General features: G+C 36.3%; 2 protein-coding genes across 2 annotated transcripts in view; both read right to left on the bottom strand.

The window, feature by feature from the left end:
- The window catches only part of LOC123245883 (immunoglobulin lambda-1 light chain-like), a 1,010,762-nt gene that overhangs the window by 428,733 nt on the left and 561,416 nt on the right, over positions 1-20,613 (bottom strand). The gene's annotated exons all lie outside the window — the stretch shown is intronic.
- The window catches only part of LOC123245806 (vomeronasal type-2 receptor 26-like), a 30,347-nt gene continuing 10,024 nt past the window's right edge, over positions 291-20,613 (bottom strand). Inside the window, exons 4-6 of the mRNA XM_044674809.1 lie at positions 12,206-12,430; positions 5,165-5,288; positions 291-1,186 (exon numbers count right to left, since the gene is read on the bottom strand). Coding sequence (XP_044530744.1) covers positions 291-1,186; positions 5,165-5,288; positions 12,206-12,430 — 1,245 coding nt within the window. The remainder of the gene's footprint in view (positions 1,187-5,164; positions 5,289-12,205; positions 12,431-20,613) is intronic.

Raw genomic sequence — 20,613 nt, forward strand, 5'->3', positions numbered from 1 at the left:
ATTTGAAGGTCTCAGGTTGAACCCACTGCATTGGTAGCAGCATCAACAAAATAAGCACCAACATGGTCAGGACAGCAGTTCTCATCAAAATTGGGAGATACAGTCCATGTATGAGAGGGGAACTTGGGAAATATCCAGAGTGAATGTCATGATACACTAATTAGAATTCAAATATTATCCACACAGATAAATATGTCTGTGCTAGGTTAATGTGGATTATTCTTCAAGCCTATCATTCCAAAAACAGAAAATATAAGGTTGTGCTCCAGAAAAATCTTGCCTCTGGAATCTCATTTATTCTTGATCTGTCCCTGGGTATTTCTGTCTGGCTTCAGGAGGATCACATAACATTTGGGAATAAAAATGCAGCCCAGTAGTCCAGCACTGGAGGCCAGGATGGAGAAGATCTCCACAGTCACCATGGCCTTTCCTTTGGTGCTCTGATATGTGGGCAGAAAAGAGGCCCAGACACTGCAAAACACCAGCATGCTGAAGGTGATGAACTTGGCTTCATTGAAGGTATCTGGCAGGTTCCTGGCTAGAAAAGCTACGATAAAGCTTCCCAGAGCCAGAAGGGCTATGTAGCCCAAGACACAGTAAAAGGCAAAGGCAGAACCCTCATTACATTTAAGGATGATGTGGCCGTATTGAGAGTGTGTGTCTGCCTCTGGAAATGGGGGGGAGGTTCCCAACCAAATGCCACAGAAAATCACTTGCAACCCTGAGCAGATGAGGACAACATAGACAGATACTCTAGGATGCATGAACATGTGTATCTTGCTCCCTGGCCTGATACCCTTGAAAGCCAGAACCACGATAATGGTTTTGGCCAAAATGGAGGAAACAGCCACTGTAAAGACAACTCCAAATACTGTTTGTTGTAGGAGACAGGTGACAGTGTTAGGATGGCCTATGAATAGCAGGGAGCAGAGGAAACAGCAGATAAGGGATATGAGGAGAGTATAGCTAAGTGTCCTGTTATTGGCTTTTACAATGGGAGTGTCTTGGAACTTCACAAAGACTCCAAGAACCAGAGCTGTCAGTAAAGAGAAGGAGACAGCTATGAAGGCCAACGTCATCCCCAAAGGTTCTTTCATGATCAGGAAGGTGACAACCTTGGGGAGGCAGTGATCTCTCTGCTTATTCTGATATTCATCCTCTGGGCACTTTGTACAATATTCTGCATCTGTAAGAGAGAAAACACAGACTCAAAGTATAGATTAAGAGAATTATACTTATGCCCAGATACAGGAATAGAAATAGGCATGCTAGCTGTGACACCACCTTCTGATTCCAGAGGTCACAAGATCATCATCTCTCTGCTGAGATTCAGTGCCTTTAGTAAATAACATGTCACTTAAGGCTAGACCCAGTCTTTTCATTTCCTTTTATCATTACTCATATTAGATCACATTGATTCTCTATATTCCTTTTACTTAACTTATGACATCTGTTCTTTTTAATTTATTCTCTTAGTCCAATAAACTTGGAAACTTGAGGCCATTAGTATTAAATGTAAGGATTTCTTCTGGGTTGTTTTGTTGTATTGTGCAACAGCAACTCTAGGAAAAGGTTGCTATATTAATCTTTTTTCATTATTCCCAGCTCCCAGTTTACCCCAACCCATAATGAATTTCTGTGAATTTTATACATAGATGCTTATACATGTTGTCTCCTCCACGAGAATGGAAGCTCTCTGAAATTCAGGAATTCTTTACTTTTTGACTTTGTATCCTCAACACTGATCACCAGTCTGTCACATGTGACTATCGAGCAACTGATTGATGATTTATTGTATATCTGCCATATTTCTTATGGAAAAATCTTTTTTTGTTTATTGATTGATCATCCTATTAATGCTGAGGAATTTGATGTCTTGCCATGATCTTCAACCTAAATACTCATTGGGTCATATATTGTATTATTTTCTCCTTGTTTTGGGAAAAGTGAATTGATTCTGTTTTAACCTCTCATTCAGGTCTATGAAATCTTTGAGATTTACCCCACAAATGGCATTCCTAAAACCTTCCCTGGCTCTCTAGTGCCTTCTTGATTTCAGCAGGTAATCTCTTCTGCAGATACCCCCTTTCTTCTTTCTCGTCTCTCCCTCTCTTTTTTATGATCTTCTACAACTTGCTTTTTTCAGGTCCCAAACAGATCCCAAATTTTGAAATGAAATCCCTCCTTGACATTAGAGGTGAAAACCTCACTTACCTGCTGGTGATGTTAGAAATCCCTACAGAAACCCTGTCATCTTACTATAAAGTATAAGTAAGTAAATAAAATAAATCGCAATATGAATAGACTATAGGACTTGGATTTAGGAATGCTCAAATTCAAATCTTGCTTCAGATGTTTACTAGCTATGTGACTATGGGCAAGTCACTTCACCTCTTTCTTAGTTTTCATACCAGTGAAATAGGGTTGTTAATACTTCATGAAATTGTGTGAGATTTAAGTGAAATAGCATAGATAAAGCACAAAATCAAAGCACACTATATAAATGCTAATTAAAAAATAACAATAATTATCATCGTTATCATCATCACTAAATCAATAAATATCCCTGATTGCAGGAAGGAGACCCATGTGTTCCCAAAGCAAAGAAGTAGAACAGATTATGGTAGGGCATAGAATTTGTATACATTCAAGGATCTTGTCAGAGAATCAGTCTTTTCTCTACTTTCCTATTTTTTCCTTCTATCTTGGCTTGAAAACAGTCTAGGGCAAGGCTCAAATGTAATATCAATGAGTAAGTCATAAGCATCTAGTCTTTTCCCAGATGTGATGATACGTTGATTCCCCCGGTATTGTAATCCAAGTGCATATATTGTGATCCTAACTATGCCCCATTCATTTATCTCTTCAGTTTATTCATTTTCTGATGTTACTCCATATTCAATGTGATAGAGTTGATAGGTGATTGCAAAAAAGGACTTGGCTTCTGTTCCTAACTCTGACACATATTTTTTTGTAATGCCACAGAAGTCCTCCAACCCCTCACTTTTCTAGAACAGTATAAGTCTATAAGGTTTACATTAGGTGCTGACCTGTAATGTAAGAGGCAGTTCCTAATTGGCAAGTTCCCTTTACCCATGATGGCACAGGTACATCTAGTCCAAGCCTCTACCCTTATAATTATCTTTTTTATGTTGTCTAAAATGACTCATAAAGTTAAAGTCCTGCTGCTTTTAGCATTATCTAGTATGTCTGTCTTTTTTTGTGTCACTCTGTGGATCAAACATGAGACATGAGTTGAATATTGGACTGTTAGTCAGGAGTCAAGGGTATCAGTCTGTGGATGGTCCATTGGTAACCTCACAGAATCATTTAATTTCTCTGGATTTCATGTTTGAAATAATATGTGTGGAAAAGATGATCTCTGAAGACTGTGCTTGGCTTCAACACTGGTTCAGTCATGAGCAGATGTTCTACTGAAACCAGATTCATAAATTAGAGCAATGTATTGAGAGCATAGTCAAAATCTTTTGATGGACTATAGACTTAATATAGAATTATTCGTAAAGTTCCAGAGCAGGATGCAAACAGAATAATGTGGTCCACCCAGAATTTCAACTGAAGGATATTATAACTCAGGGGAATACCTCTGAAATTGAGCAGAGGTACTAGTTCTCCCAGTCAAATCAATACGTATCTGGAGAGAGCATGCATGGCTTGCTTTGGCTTGTCCATTAACAATCAGTAGAGTGGAATTACAATACATATTTTATCTTCAAGTCAATTGGAAAGCAGGACCAATGTGTTTCCATTGTTGAGCATCTCTTATCAAACTCTCTTTTTCTCCAGAAGTATCTCAGCGTTTAGACTTTTTTCTCTGTTTGCAGAAGTTGAGAAGTTCTTAAATCTAACTATATGAATTCTTAGAATTGTAGTCCTAGAGAGAAAGTGCTTTTATTTCTTTGTCTTGAGATAGAGATTTGCATTTTGGATGGACATACACACTTTGTAAGACACAGATAAATCTATTAACAAAGTTCAGAAAAATTCATTTTGGAAGTGGTTCATTCCTTGCAACATCAAATATTGAGAGTGGAGAAGAAAGGGATAAGTCATGGAGAGAAAAAGAAGAAGAGAGAGAGGAGGATGAAGAAACAGAGGGAGGAAAATAGGGAAAAAGCAAATAAAGGGCTGAGAGATAGGGGGAAAGAGACAGAGACAGAACTGGAAAAATGTTAGGCAGAAACAGAAGGAGAGAGAGGGAGAAGGGAGAGGGAAGAAAGAATATATTTATGAGCATAGATGTAATTAAGAAAATCTTCCAGTTTATGTCCCTCATTTTGGTATCAGAAGGACTGCAGGGTAGATGTAATTGGTCTCTTCCCCTTTCCTTGTTTTTGTAGGTAACAGACATCTGGTGCCTGATATTAGCTTCCTTAATCTAACATTCAAATCCCATAAAATTTCATCTCTTCCAGCACAAATCTGCTCTTCCAGATACTCTTGGTCTCACACCCCAGTCCCAGGGGTTGTTATGTTGGAGCGCGGAACAGCTTTAAGAGAACATCTCATTCCCCCTTGAGTGGTGTGTGTAGTGGTAATGGTCACTGCTCTGTATCTGAACATGCAATTAACTTGTTTTAATGGTCTTTGCAGATTTATCTTAGAATAAACATCTTACCTTAAATCACTCAACCCAAACAACACTATATATCCAGAGACACTCAGAGAGTCTCATTTCTATCATCACCTTTGATTTCCTGCAGGACTGGAACTCTGTTTCCTGGAATGACCTCATCCATGCTTCCACTTCAGCACAGAATATCTATATATTAATATATAGATACACACACACAAACATAAACCCTAATACACACTGATATATTCATACAAACATACATAAATACATACCGTCTTTGCACTAATTATTATATCCAGGAAAAGCAAAAGGGATTTTAGTTCCACAAGAAATAAGTCATCAAATAATTTTATCTGTATAGGTCACACTTCTCATTGTATTATGAGATCAAAGGACCCTTCCCATGATTACTTATTTCAGAATATTTTTCAGGTTTTCATTGGTCTCATATGCTCTCTTACTCTGACATAGATGTTCCTAGGGGTTGTAGATGATTGTATAGGAAGAGCATATTGGTTATTTTCTATATTAGGGATCATGCGAAGTGAGACCTCTCCATTAACTCACCCTTCTTACTAGAAATTTCCCCTTCTGGACATGGAGTGCAGTCAAAGCAGCAGGCAGGCTGCCCCTGCAAAGGGGTCTTCCTAAATCCAGGACCACAACTGTCACTACATACTGCACAGGGAACCTAAGAGAATAACAGGAGAATCAAATATTCATATTTAACTCAAGACTAATGAAATTTGAGGTGGAAAAAAGGAATCTTTTCTATGTAACCTCTGCTTTATGGCCACCCCAATAGACAGGTAAATTGTAGTGTAGTTAGAATATTATGCTTGAAGTTAGGAAGATCTGAAACATATCAGCTGTGTGACCCTGGACAAATCAATTTACCTTTTTCTGCCTCACTTTCCTAAACTTTCGAATAAGCTTAATAAGATGAATAACTCAAAGGATTATTGGAAGTATAAAAACAGTTACAAAAGCATTTGAAACATACTAGGCATTTAATAAATGCCTCTTCTCTTGCCCCTTCATTTAAAAATCTTTTTTATGTAAAATATTTATCCATATTAGTCATTTTGTGTAAAAGTTCTCAAATGGGAAAAAAGAAAGAATATGACAGAGGGAACTACAGACACTAGGAAATGATTATGTGTAGGATGTGTCATAGCATATGAAACTGTGCACAAGGAAAAAAGCAGGTCCTAGACTTCTACCAAGACCAGTAATCAATTTTAATCACATATCCAGGGAGCAAAAAAAAGGGAAATTGTACACATGGATAACTTTCTGAGATAAATATTGGTCTTAGACTATGTTTTTCTATGAGAGGAGCACTTTCAATAAAAAATGATAATATTGTGGCTCCCATCCTGAGTGAATAGCATTGTCTTGGCACCAGTTTCTATCCAAGTCTGAGGTCTTCAGAGAAACAAGTAGGGCAGGGTTCCATAACCCAAAAGAAGCTGAAATTCTGTTATTCTGAACCAGGAAAGTTTCCCAAATGGTTAATAGCCATTCTACTGTTGCTAAAATTCAAATCCAGGTCAAAAAGGAAGAGTTAAGAGTAATGTTGAAGGGTTGGGAGAAAGTGAACAATCAGGCTTTATTCACAAAACAGTGAAATCTTGATATCCTCTCCTTAATTATCCCTTATATCCTGCAATAACTTCAAAGTCAATACTCCCAAGAAAATAACAAGATTCTAAACCTTCCCTCCACACATGTCTAGAGCTGATGTGAACATGAACCATGTCCAAAGTAAAGATGTGGACCAGAAGAATGATCAAAGAGATAAAAAAGGTAGAATAAAAATTATTAGAATATTGTCAATGTTGAAGACACAACCCAGAAGGAAACTACAAAATATCTACCAAAAACCTCAAATAAAAACAAACACTTGAGATAAGCTCATGTAGAATTCCTGAAAGAGATGAAGAAAGGTTTTCTAAAGAGGTAAAATGCTTTCTTCATTGAAATCTAAGTAGTAGAGGAAAAATTGGAAAAGAAATGACAGATTTAAAGAAGTGAATAGCAACTTGATTAAACACATGTGAACAAGAGGAATAAAACTTTAACCAAGAGAGAAACTCTGAAAATAAGCATGGAACAAACAGAAGTCACTGACTTTGTGAGACAATAAAAATACTGAAATAAATTCAAAAGACAAAAAATACCCAAAGAAGTAAATTTTAAAAAATTATTTCAAGTTTTAAATCTTTACCTTCCATCTTAGAATTAATACTTTGTATTGGTTCCAAGGCAGAAGAACTGTAAGGGCTTTGCAATGGGGATTTAGTGACTTGCCCAGAGTCACACAACTAGGAATTGTCTGAGGCCAGATTTGAACCGAGTACCTCCAGCCTCTCAGTTTGGCTTTCAATCCACTGAGCTACCCAGCTGCCCCCAAAACAAAGTATTTCTTAGAAAAATTAATGGCTTCTAAAACATATTGAGGAGGAAACAATTAATGTTTGGACTAGTGAAATTCCATGACCAAAGACAGAATGCAAATACCACTATTCTTGAAATATTTTTCTTTTTCTTTTAAAATTTCCAGCCAATTACTTGTGTCTTTCAAAAAAAATCATTATCTTCTGTGCTGGAATCAGTACTGTGTATTGCTTCCAAAACAGAAGAACAATAAAGGTTAGGCATTAGAGAGGTTAACTGACTTACCTAGGGTTACATAGCTAGAAAATGTCAGAACAGATTGGATCCCAAGCTCTTCCATCTCTAGACTTGGCTTTCAATCCATTGAGCCACTTAGCTGCTCTCCCATCCTCATTACTTGTAAAGACAATTATTATAGCTCTTTAACATTTTTTGAAACTTTAATGCTTTCTCTTTATTCCCCTCTCAGTGTTATGGAAAGCAATTTGATAATTATTTTAAATGTAAAATCATATAAAATATTTTTCATTACTAGTCCTTTGTGGATGAAAATGATAAGAAAATATAAAGAAGAAAATGAAATATCGTATGCTGCTTTGGCAAGTTCTCCATATGTTCTTTACCTGGAGGCAGATGGCATTTTTCACTGTGTCCTTTCGGATTGTCTTGAATCATTGAATTGCTGAGAATAGCTAACTCATTCAGAGTTGTCCATTGAACAATATTGCTGTTACTGTGTTCTGTTCTGATTCTTCTCACTTCACTCTGCATCAGTTTATGTTAGTCTTTCAAAGTTTTTCTGAAATTATTCTAGTTGTCATTTCTAATAGTACAATAGTTTTCCATTACAATCATATATTACAATTTGCTTGGCCAATCCCTAATGGTAACTCCTTCACTTTTTAATACTTTGCCACTGCAAAAAGTGTTGTTACAAATATGTTGCAATTATTTGTTTTCTTTTTATCCCTTTGGAACAAAACCATAGTGATAGTATTCCTTGGTGAAAGGATCTGTATGGTTTCACAGCTCTTTGGTCATAATTTTAAATTGCTCCCCAGAATAGTCAAATCAGTTTACAACTGCCCCATAGCGCATTGGTATTTTAATTTTCCCATATCCTATCCAACTTTTCTAATTTTCCTTTTCTGTCATAATAGACATCTGATTGGTGTGAGATGCTACCTCAGAGTTGTTTTAATTTGCATTTCTGTAATTATTATACAATTTATACTGGCTTATATCACATTTCCATGTAACTAGATGGCTTTGATTACTTCATCTCAAAATTATCTGTTCACATCCTTTGCTCATTTATCAATTGGGGAATGACATGTAGCCTTTTACATTTTACTCATTTTTCTACATATTTGAGAAATGAAGTCTTTACTAGGGAAATGTCAATTTAAAATTTGTTATGATTACTGTATATTATCTTCCATTCTATTCCATTCCCTTTATCCTCCTCTATGTTCTTTTACTCTGACCATCCTCAAAAAGATGTGCTTCTGACTATTGTGTTCCCCATCTTCTCTCATCCCATTATATTAACCACTTTCCCTTCTATTTTGATTTCTTTATCCAACTGAGTATGCATATTCATCTCTTTTTGATCCATTTTTGATGAGAGTAAGGTTCAAGCATTTTTATCTCCACTTCCTCCAACAATCATTCCACTTTCAAAGTTCTTTTGCACCCCTTTTATGTGAGATAATTTACAAATTCTAGTTCTCCCTTAACCCATCTCCCAGGTCATTATTCTTTCTCAAACCTTAGTTTTATACTTTTAGATATTATCCTATCATATTCAACTCACACCCTTCATCTCTGTCTGTGCATACTCCTAATTTTTCTAATAATGATAAAGTTCTTAGGAGTTATAAAGTATCATCTTTCCAGTATATTTAATTTTACTAAATCCATTATGATTTCTATTTCATGCTTAACTTTTGGTGCTTTTCTTCAATCTTGAATTTGAGAGTCAAATTTTCTATTTAGTTCTGGTCTTTTCACAAGGAATGCTTGAAAGCCTTCTGTTTTATTGAATGCTCATTTTCCTTCTGATAGACTTTCCTCAGTTTTGCTGAGTAGGTGACTCTTGGTTGCAATGCAAACTCCTCTGTCTACTTGAATATCACATTCAAGACACTTCTATCCTTTAATATAAAAGCTGCTAAATCTTGTTATTGTACCATAATTTTGGAATATTTGAATTGTTTCTTTTTGACTGCTTGCACTATTTTCTCCTTGACCATGGAATTCCAGAATTTGGCTGTAATATTTTGGGAATTTTCATTTTGGAATGTGTTTCATGGGGAGAGAAGAGCATTCTTTCCATTTCCAATTCAACCTGTGGTCTTAGGATATTAGGGAAATTTACCCTGATAATTTCTTGAAAGATTATACATAGTTATTTTCTTGATCATGGCTTCTGGTAGTCCAGTCTCTCTTAAATGATATTTTCTTGATCTATTTTCAAGGGAGTTGCTTTTACAATGACATATTTCATACTTCTTCTAATTTTTCATTTTTGACTTCATTTTATTATTTCCCATTGTCTCTTGGAATTATTAGCATCCACTTGCTGAATTAAATTTTTATAGAATTATTTTCTTCAGTGAGTTTTTATACACCCTTTTCCTTTTGGCTAACTCTACTTTTTAAGAAGTTCTTTCCTTCACTAAAAACTTGCACATCTTTTCCCACATGGCCAATTTTGTTTCTGAGTTCTTCTCTTTAGTGAATTTTTGTTACTCTTTTAACCACGTAGTTTATTTTGTTTTTTTTTCAGGTACTATTTTTCTTTAATTTTTTGTGCCTCTTTTACCAAACTCTCAACACTTTTTTAATGAATTTCCTGGATTGCTCATTTCTTTTCCCAATTTTTCTTCTACCTTTATTGTTTAATTTTTAATTATATTTTGAGCTCCTCTAAATGTTTTTGAGCTTGTGATTACCTCATATTATTCTATACTATAGTATTGACTTTGATTTTTTTCCTGAATTTTTATTTTGATCTTTCCTGCCACTAAAAAAGCTTTCAATGTTTCTTTTTTAATTTGCTCATTTTTCAGTTCTTTTCTTTCCTTTTAAACTTAGAAATGGTTAAAGTTTGGAACTGTTCTTGTGGTAAAGGGGGATCTGTCTCTAGCTTCAGGTTCTGTACACAGCTAGCTTCAGAGCTCACTCTGGGTATTTATTAGTTTTTATTTCTTCTAAGGTGATATGTTCTAAGGAGAGATCTGTTTTATAGTCTTTTAATCTCTGCTGTGCTCTAGGGGTAATCAAAAATAAGCTTGTTTTCCACTCTAGCTCTTTGGCCTGGGTCCCCAGCTCCCCTGTTTTCTGCCACTGAAAGTGTTGGTGTGCTAGTGCTCCTCCTCACCCTGGGACCTCCACCTGGGACTGTGACCCATGATTGTGTTTTGAATCTGTGCATGTTCAATGCAATTGAGTACTTTATCCAGATCCAGCAAAGGGAACCATAGAATGTCCTGACCAGCTGTCTGATTCCCTCATCATCTGTAGCTGAGAGCTCTGGAAGTGTTTCTTGCTGGCAAAGAATGGGAATATTAGGAGTTACCCCCAAACCAAATAATGTCTGAACAAGTTGTGATTTATATAATTGGTTAGATGGCATATTTCTGGAGAAGTAGCACCATTGGCGTGGTCTTGTTGGGCCATATTTGGGGCTTTTCATGGACATTTAGTGTTTCCCTTTCATATAACTCTCACCTCTGCCTCCCAGAAGCTGTATGTAGCATGCATAACATAGGGTAACTGAGAGGATTCAAACCTGTTGGTGAGTTAATGGCATGTCTACCTGTAGTATCTGAAGACTTCCTAGAATGGAAAGAGTGGATGAGGAAAATTTGTTTCAGTGGCCATAAAGGAGGCTGAAGCAGGCACTGTGGAGGTATCAGAATGTGGTCAGATATTGAAGGTGTAATAGTCATCCATTGCACTTGAATCATTGCCAGTCATCCATACTTTTGTCTTGCCACTGGACTTTGATGTCTTTTGAAGAGACAGTGAGGCTGATGATTTTTCACTTTACTTAAACCCAATTCACATGAATCAAAATGCAACTCTCTGAAGTCACTGGTACTCCTTGAAATGAAGAATGAACACCTACATAGACATAACTATGTATTTATATATTTTTAATGTTTATTTGTGAGTATGTATTATGAAATGCAATTAAATTTCAGAAAAACTGGAAATTGTGAAGTGGGCAAAATGAGATGATGTAATATTGCATACATAATGATATGGTAAAAACAAAAATATCTTTGAAAGAATGAATAACTCTGATCTTTTAAATAATGAACCATACATCCATAGGGTTAAAGATGAAATGTGCTACTCACTTTCTGATTCAGAGGTGAAGAACCCAGAATGCAAATTCAGACACAATATTTTGTGGACCAGGATGGAAAGGAAATTTTTTTGCTTCACCATTAATGGGGTTTTGTTATTTCATTTTTAATTTGGAGGAGGAAAAAATTTAAATGGGAAAGAAAGAAGTTTAGTTATTTGTGTATATGTACATATATATACTCTTTTATGTGTGTATGTATTTGCAAATGCAGAAATTCATACTCTCAAACACAATCACATATATATATATATACACACACTACACATGTTTATATATATACATATATGGGTATGAACCTTTTGGGATTACTAGGTGGTACAGTGAATAGAGTAGTAGACCTTGGATTAGGAAGATCGGCTTTCAAATTGGGGTTTAGATACTTACTAGCTATGTAACCCTATGCAAGTCACTTAACCCCTATTTTCCTCAGTTCTTCATATGTAAAATGAGAACACACTGGAGGAAGAAATGGCAAACCACTCCATTATCTTTGCCAAGAAAACCCACGGGCAAAGTATATAGGGTCACATAGCATTGGCCATGACTTAATGACAACAACAAGAAGAAATTCCACCTAGAGTGATCATCGTCTGTATCATCATGAAAAAGTCACTTACCATTTCAGATCATGAGATTCCTTATGTATTAAGAGGAAGACAATGGACTTAAATGGTCTGTGAGATCACTTCATTATTTTGGTCTATAATTTTACTGTAATCATTGATTGACTCCTATTCATAAATATAATTAGTAAGGAGTAAAATAAACAGGGCAAGAATTGTTATTTTGCTTAGAAGTATCTATCTCACACTTAAAATATTTCTGACCTTTGAATCCCAGCCCCAATCTATGGCATCTGCACAGATTGTGAAATCTTGACCAAATGGAGCTTTGGGGAGAAACTGCCCCACTTTCACCAGAGCATCACTCTCATTAGGAAAGAATACATAGTTCATAATAGCATATTGAGCCTCAGAGGTTCTAGTCTCATCCACAAACACCTGGTCGCCAGCATTGTTAGTAAATTGAGTTTTCTTCAGGAAGGAGTGCAGCTGAAAGGGAAGATGATTTTTAATTACCAGGTAGTACCTTAGGGAAGGACTCTCTCTGAAGTATAACTTATACATTATATGAGAGATACAGAACTTATTTTGTAGTCTTTTAGAGTTCTGTAGTCTTATTTGGAGGTTTGGTAAATTCTGACTTTCTACTCAGACATATAGAAAAAAACCCTCTGAAACATGCAGCGTTGCTTCCATTTCCAACATTCCTAATTTCATTTTCAGTCTTGACTCAAAAATACCTTTCAACCCATTTATCTAATCTATTGCCAAAAGTCTGTTGATCTCATTTTAGTGACATCTCTCAAATATGCTCTCCCTCCTCATCCACACCACCTTGATTCATTGGATTTTTTTAACTTATGCCTAAAATCTAATCTTCAGGAAGCTTTTTCAATTCTCTCTTAATTCTAGTGCTCTTACTCTATCTCTCTTAATTCTTTCCTGTTTTTTCCTCCATTCATTTTTATATTATTTATTTGTACATATTTATTTTCTTTTAGTCTCTCCCATTAGATTGTTACCTTCTTTATGCTAGGGTCTGTTTTTGCCTCTTTTCATATCCACAGAATTTAGTATAGTTCCTGGCACATTGTAAATGCTTACTAAATGCTAATTGATTTATTGATTGTTGCATCATACTTTTCTGTTCCTTTATTTCAGAGGGGAGGTCAAGTGTAAGAAATTTAAAAGTATTGCTCCTGAATTTAATCTTCTTCAATTATTCATGTCCTAATTTTTAAAGGTCTGTTTAGATCATTTCTCTGGCACCAATTTGAGGATATACTTCTAGGTAAAGGACTACAATTTTTGGAAACAAAGAAAAATTTCTACATGCATAGTAAGTAAAAGGTAAACATAAGAAAGTAATTGTTTGTTAGTGTAATGTAACCAAGTGGTTCAGAAGATTATATGTGAGAATATGATGATTCTGTATGAGAGTAGTTTGGATTCCTGTAATATCATCAGGATTGCTAACTCCCTGATGAGCAAACACCTTCTACTAATTCAAAACTGCAGTTGCCATATGAGTTGGCAAATTATTCTTTTGGAGCGTAACATGGGGTCTGTACTTGAGTGAATTGGCTAGCATCACCTAGAATATGTCAAAAGGCCACATTTGAACTCTAATCTTCCTAACTGAAAGATCCAGTCTAACATTACTAGGAAACATTGCCTCTCTGTATCATAACTGAAATTCCAAGACTGAGGCAATACATTGTCAAAGATGTGGTGTATTTAAATGAGTGTTAGTAATATATATTTGCCTTGCTATCTAGAGATTAGATCAACAGGACTCTGAAATGAAAGGCATGTATTGGAGAGTACACAATCCATGAATCTAACATTATAGATACCCTGAAATTCATGGATACTTTTAGGAACATGATGGTCTTTCAAGGTCTGAATGGAGATCATATAGACTGTTGATTATTTCATGTCTACTTGACCCAGAAGACAGAACTGGCTGCAATGGCTAAAAATGAAAGAGAAACTACTATTGAACACTAAGGAAGATTCCTATAGTCCCTGCTTTTTGAGAGGCTAAGGCTGGTGGATCATTAAATCCAGGACTTTTGAATTGCAGCAGGCTTAAAGGTGCTTGGGAGTCTGAGCTAACTCTGTAAAAGAATGGCAAGTTCATAAGAGCAAAAGTGCACCAGTTGATTAAAATCATTCAAGTCCGGGTTAAGATGGCGGCAGAGTAAAAATCTGCTCCTTGACTTCTCCTAACCCACGCATATAGGACTCCTCAAGAAGATATAAAAACAAATCCAGAGGAAAGAAGGGACCCCAGAACAGGTCGCAGCATTGGAGGTACGTGGAAACAGGGCATTTCCATGCTATAAAGGGGTGAAACAGCTCCCACAAAAACACGAGCGGAGCAACCCCCTCCCCCACCCCACACCACCATAGCTCCAAAGCCAGCTCATGGGAGTCTGGGAGTTGGAGCAGGTTTGGGGCACCCATTGGGTCATTGGCAGCTCACCAGTGCTTGTTCCTGGGAGCAGCAAGACTTGGGACCCTTCAGGAGGCTGAGGAACTCGTGGACTCTGAGCGCAGACCCTGAGCCCAGACCCTGAGCCCAGGTGCAGGCAAAGGGGCTGACACAGGTGCGGGCTGAGGCACGGATTAAAGCACGGACTGGGGTACGGACAAAGGGGATGATTCTGAGTCCAGGAGCGGACCTTCAGTGGGGACACAGTGCAGAGAGGTGCTTGACTGCGGGAAGCAGCTCCCTGAGACTGTTAAAGGAACTTCAGGCAGAAGAAAAAGCAAGGAGACCACCAGGAGGCTTGTTCCAGAACAACTAGACCTGACATCTCAGGAATCTCTAAAGACCTGCAGAAAGATCCTGGGCTCAGACATAAAGCTGAGAGGGCACTCAGCTTACAGTGGCAAGCCAGAATCATCAGGAAAACCAGAAGAGAAAGATGAAGAAGAAAAAAACCTTTAACACTTGACAACTTTTACACAGAAAAAATCCAGACAACAGAGGAAACAGTAGAGGATAACAAACAATCCAAACCTTCCCAAAACAATGAAAATGGGTCACAAGGTCTTGAAGAGTTCATATCTGAGATCATGAGAAAGATGGAAGAGATCTGGCAAGAAAATAACAGTTTAAAAGGCAGAATTTCACAATTGGAAAGTGAGGCAAGTAAATCAAAGACCAGAAATGACCAGATTGTAAAGGAAAACCAAAAGATTGTAGCCGAAAACCAGTCTCTAAAGGCTAGAATTAGGCAATTAGAAAAAGATGCCCCCAAATCAAAAGAATTAATAAGCAAATTGTAGACCAAAAAAAAACAGCTGGAAAACAGGTCAGACCAAACTGAAAAGGAAAATCAAAAGCTTATAGCAGAAAACCAGTCTTTAAAGACAAGAATTGGGCAAGTAGAAGCCAATAATTTATCAAGACAGCAAGAAGAAATAAAACAAAGTCAAAAGACAGATAAAATAGAAGGAAACATGAAATATCTCAATGAGAAACTGATAGATCAAGAAAACTGGTCTAGAAGAGACATCTGAAAATCACTGGTCTTCCTGAAAAACCAGAAATTAATAGAAATTTGGACTCCATACTAAAAGAAATTATTCAGCAAAACTGTCCTGACGTTCTACAACAAGAGGGCAATACAGACATTGAAAGGATCCATAGATCACCCTCTACACTAAACCCTGAAAAGACAACCCCCAGGCTTGACCCTGAGAACAACTAGACCTGAGACCTCAGGACCCCAAAGAGCACAGACAGACCCTGGGTGTGAGGATAAAGCTGAGAGGGCGCTAGGCTAACAATGGCAAGCCAGAGACAAGAACCCCAGAAGACAAAGATCAAGATGAAATCTTTAACACTCAATAACTTTTACAGAGACAAAATCCAGACAACAGAGCAAACAGCAGAGGAGAACAAACAAGTAACCATATCCAAACCTTCCCCAAAAAGTGAAAACTGGTCACAAGCTCTTGAAGAGTTCAAATCTGAGATCATGAGAAAGATGGACGGGATCTGGCAAGAAAATAACAGTTTAAAAGGCAGAATTTCTCAATTAGAAAGTGAGGCTCAAAAATCAAATGAATTGATAAGCAAACTGAAGACCAGAAATGACCAGCTGGGAGCCTTGGAGAACCAAACACAACAGATTCAAAGGGAAAACCAAAAGGTTATAGCTGAAAACCAGTCTCTAAAGGCTAGAATTGGGCAATTAGTAAAAGATGCCCCCAAATCAAAAGAATTGATGAGCAAATAGGAGACCAAAATCAAACAGCTAAAAAATAGGATAGACCAAATTGAAAAGGAAAATCAAAAGAATATAGGAGAAAACCCGTCTCTAAAGACAAGAATTGGGCAATTAGAAGCCAATGATCTCTCAAGACAGCAAGAACAAATAAAACAAAGTCAAAAGACTGATAAAATAGAAGGAAACATGAAATATCTCAATGAGAAACTGACAGATCAAGAAAATAGGTCTAGAAGAGACAATCTGAGAATCATTGGTATTCCTGAAAAACCAGAAATTAATAGAAATTTGGACTCCGTACTAAAAGAAATTATTCAGCAAAACTGTCCTGAAGTTCTACAACAAGAGGGCAATGTAGACATTGAAAGGATCCACAGAACACCCTCTACACCAGACCCAGAAAAGGAAACCCCCAGGAATATAATAGCCAAATTCAAGAGCTTCCAAGTAAAAGAAAAAATTTTACAAGAAGCCAGAAAGAGACAATTCAGATATCAAGGAGCACCAATCAGGATCACACAGTATCTGGCAGCCTCCACGCTAAAAGACCACAAGGCTTGGAATATGATATTCAGAAAGGCAAGAGAACTGGGTTTACAACCAAGGATCCCCTTCCCATCAAAACTGACTATATTCTTCCAGGGGAAAGTTTGGGCATTCAACAAGATAGAAAATTTCCAAGCATTTGCACAGAAAAGACCAGGACTAAATGGAAAGTTCGATATTCAACCACAAAAATCAAGAGAAACATGAAAAGGTAAATAAGAAACAGAAGGGAAAGTAAGAAAACTCATATTTTTTAAATTTGCCTCTTTAAGGGCTTCAATAAGATATAAGTATTGGTACTCCTTTGTGGGGAAATGTTATGTATAATTCTCTGTAGTGAACTCTGTCCACCATTATAGCATTCACTATTACAATAATTAGAAGAATTATTCATATGGAGAGGTTGGAATACTAAATTGTCTAAGATAATATGGGTGGGAAGGAAAGTGGGGGATAAATAGTAGAGGACACCAAGAGAATCTTGAAGGAATAAGAAAAATAGGATATTCTATTACACACAAAGAGGGCATGGGAAGGAGAAGGGATGAATACTACTATAAGAAGGAGAGGAAGAGAGCATTAAGAGGTAATATTTACACCTTACTCTCACTGTAATTAACGTGGCGAGGGAAGAAAAGTTATATCCATTGGGATATAAAACTCTATCTAACCTTACTGAGAAAGTCAGAAGGGATAAATCAAGGGGAGCAGGGGATTGGGGAGGTCAAAAAAGGGAGGGGAGAAGAAGGGGGAGAGAATTCATTAGGCCTTTAAAAATAAAAAGAGGGGAATAATAAGGGAGGGGGTAGAAAGGGAAGTTAATCAAGGGAGGGGATAAGGGATACCAGCTAAAAGCAAACCACTGGTTTAAAAGGAAATAGTTTAAGAAGAAGGGGTAAGAATTGGGGAGGATACGAAAATGTCAGCTAATGCACAACTGGTAATTATAACTCTGAATGTGAATGGGATGAACTCGCTTATAAATGGAAGCAAATAGCAGAGTGGATTAGAAACCAAAATCCTACCATTTGTTGTCTACAAGAAACACATATGAGGCAGGTGGAAATACACAAGTTGAACGTTCCGGGCTTGAGCAAAATCTTTTGAGCGTCAAATGAGAAAAAGAAGCCAGGAGCGGCTATAGTGATTTCTGACAAAGCCAAAGCAAAAATAGATATGATTAAAAAAGACAGGGAAGGTCATTACATCAAGATAAAAGGTAGTATAGACAATGAGGAAATAACATTGCTCAATATGTATGCACCAAATAGTATAGCAACCAGATTCATAAAGGAGAAACTGTCAGAGCTCAAGAAGGAAATAGATAGTAAAACCATACTAGTGGGAGATCTAAATATTCCTCTTTCAGATCCAGATAAATCAAACCAAAAAATAAATTAAAAAGAGGTAAGAGAGGTGAATGAAGTCCTAGAAAAATTAGATTGAATTGATATGTGGAGAAAAATAAATAGGGAAAAAAAGGAATACACCTTCTATTCAGCTGCATATGGTACATTCACAAAGATTGACCATGTAATAGGGCATTGAAACATTGCAAACAAATGCAAAAGAGCAGAAATAATAAATGTAACTTTCTCAGATCATAATGCAATAAAAATAATAATTTGTAAGGGCACCTGGACAGGCAAATCAAAAACTAATTGGAAATTAAATATATGATTCTCCAAAACCAGCTAGTCAAAGAAGAAATCTTAGAAACAATCAACAATTTCATTGAAGAGAAAGACAATGATGAGACATCCTACCAAGCTCTGTGGGATGCAGCCAACGCAGTACTCAGGGGGAAATTTATATAGTTGAGTGCATATATTAACAAATTAATGAGGGCAGAGATTAATGAATTGGCCATGCAACTTAAAAAATTAGAAAGCGAGCAAATTAAAAATCCCCAGGTGAAAACTAAATTAGAAATACTAAAAATCAAGGGAGAAATTAATAAAATTGAAAGTAAAAGAACTATTGAATTAATAAATAAAACTAGAAGCTGGTATTTAAAAAAAACAGATAAAATTGACAAAAAAAGGAAAGAAGAAAACCAAATTGACAGTATCAAACATGAAAAGGGAGACCTCACCTCTAATGAAGGGGAAAGTAAGGCAATCATTAAAAACTATTTTGCCCAATTATATCCAATAAATATAGCAATCTAAGTGATATGGTTGAATATTTACAAAAAATATAAATAGCCTAGATTAACAGCAGAACAAATAGAATACCTAAATAATCCCATATCAGAAAAAGAAATTGAACAAGCCATCAAAGAACTCCCTATGAAAAAATAACCAGGACCTGATGGATTCACAAATGGATTCTATCAGACATTCAAAGAACAACTAATCCGAATACTACACAAATTATTTGATATAATAAGCAAAGAAGGAGTCCTACCAAATTCCTTTTATGACACAAATATGGTACTGATTCCAAAGCCAGGTAGATCAAAAACAGAGAAAGAAAACTATAGACCAATCTCCCTATTGAACATAGATGCAAAAATCCTAAATAGAATATTAGCAAAGAGACTCCAGCAAGTGATCAAGAGGATTATCCTCCATGAGCAGGTGGGATTTATACCAGGAATGCAAGGATGGTTCAACATTAGGAAAACCATCCACATAATTGACCATATCAACAGTCTAACAAACAAAATTCACCTGATTATCTCAATAGATACTGAAAAAGCCTTTGACAAAATACAGCACCACTTCCTATTGAAAACACTGGAAAGTATAGAAATAGAAGGTCCTTTCCTAAAAACAATAAACAGTATATACCTAAAACCATCAACAAGCATCATATGCAATGGGGATAAATTATAAGCCTTCCCAGTAAGATCAGGAGTGAAACAAGGATGCCCATTATCACCTCTATTATTTAACATTGTACTAGAAACACTAGCAGTAGCAATTAGAGAAGAAAAAAAATTGAGGGTATTAAAATAGGCAATGAGGAGACTAAGCTATCACTCTTTACAGATGATATGATGGTCTACTTAAAAAATCCTAGATAATCAACTAAGAAGCTGGTAGAAATAATCAACAACTTTAGCAAAGTTGTAGGATACAAAATAAATGCACATACATCATCAGCATTTCTATATATTTCCAACACATCACAGCAGCAAGAGGTAGAAAGAGAAACACCATTTAAAATCACACTAGATAATATAAAATACTTAGGAATCTATCTACCAAAACAAACACAGAAATTATACAAAAACAACCTCAAAACACTTTCCAAACAAATAAAACTAGATCTAAACAATTGGAAAAACATTGATTGCTCATGGGTAGGATGAGCTAATATAATAAAAATGACCATTCTACCCAAAATAATTCGCCTATTTAGTGCCATACCTATCAAACTACCAAAAAACTTTTTCACTGAATTAGGAAAAACTATAACAAAGTTCATTTGGAATAACAAAAGATCAAGAATATCAAGGGAAATAATGAAAAAAATGTGAAGAAGGGAGCATAGCAGTACCAGATATTAAACTGTACTAAAAAGCATCGGTCATCAAAATGGTATGGTACTGCTAAGAGACAGACGGGAGGATCAGTGGAATAGACTTGGGGTAAGTGACGTCAGCAAGACAGTATATGATAAACCCAAAGAGCCCAATTTTGGGGACAAAAATCCACTATTTGACAAAAACTGCTGGGAAATTTGGAAAACAATATGGGAGAGATTAGGTTTAGATCAACATCTCACACCCTACACCAAGGTAATTTCAGAATGGGTTAATGACTTGAATATAAAGAGGGAAACTATAAATAAGTTAAGTGAACACAGAATAGTATACTTGTCAGGTCTCTGGGAAAGGAAAGATTTTAAAACCAAGCAAGAGTAAGAGAAAAT

Source organism: Gracilinanus agilis, chromosome 1 (assembly GCF_016433145.1).
Source record: "Gracilinanus agilis isolate LMUSP501 chromosome 1, AgileGrace, whole genome shotgun sequence".
NCBI classification, from domain to species: domain Eukaryota; kingdom Metazoa; phylum Chordata; class Mammalia; order Didelphimorphia; family Didelphidae; genus Gracilinanus; species Gracilinanus agilis.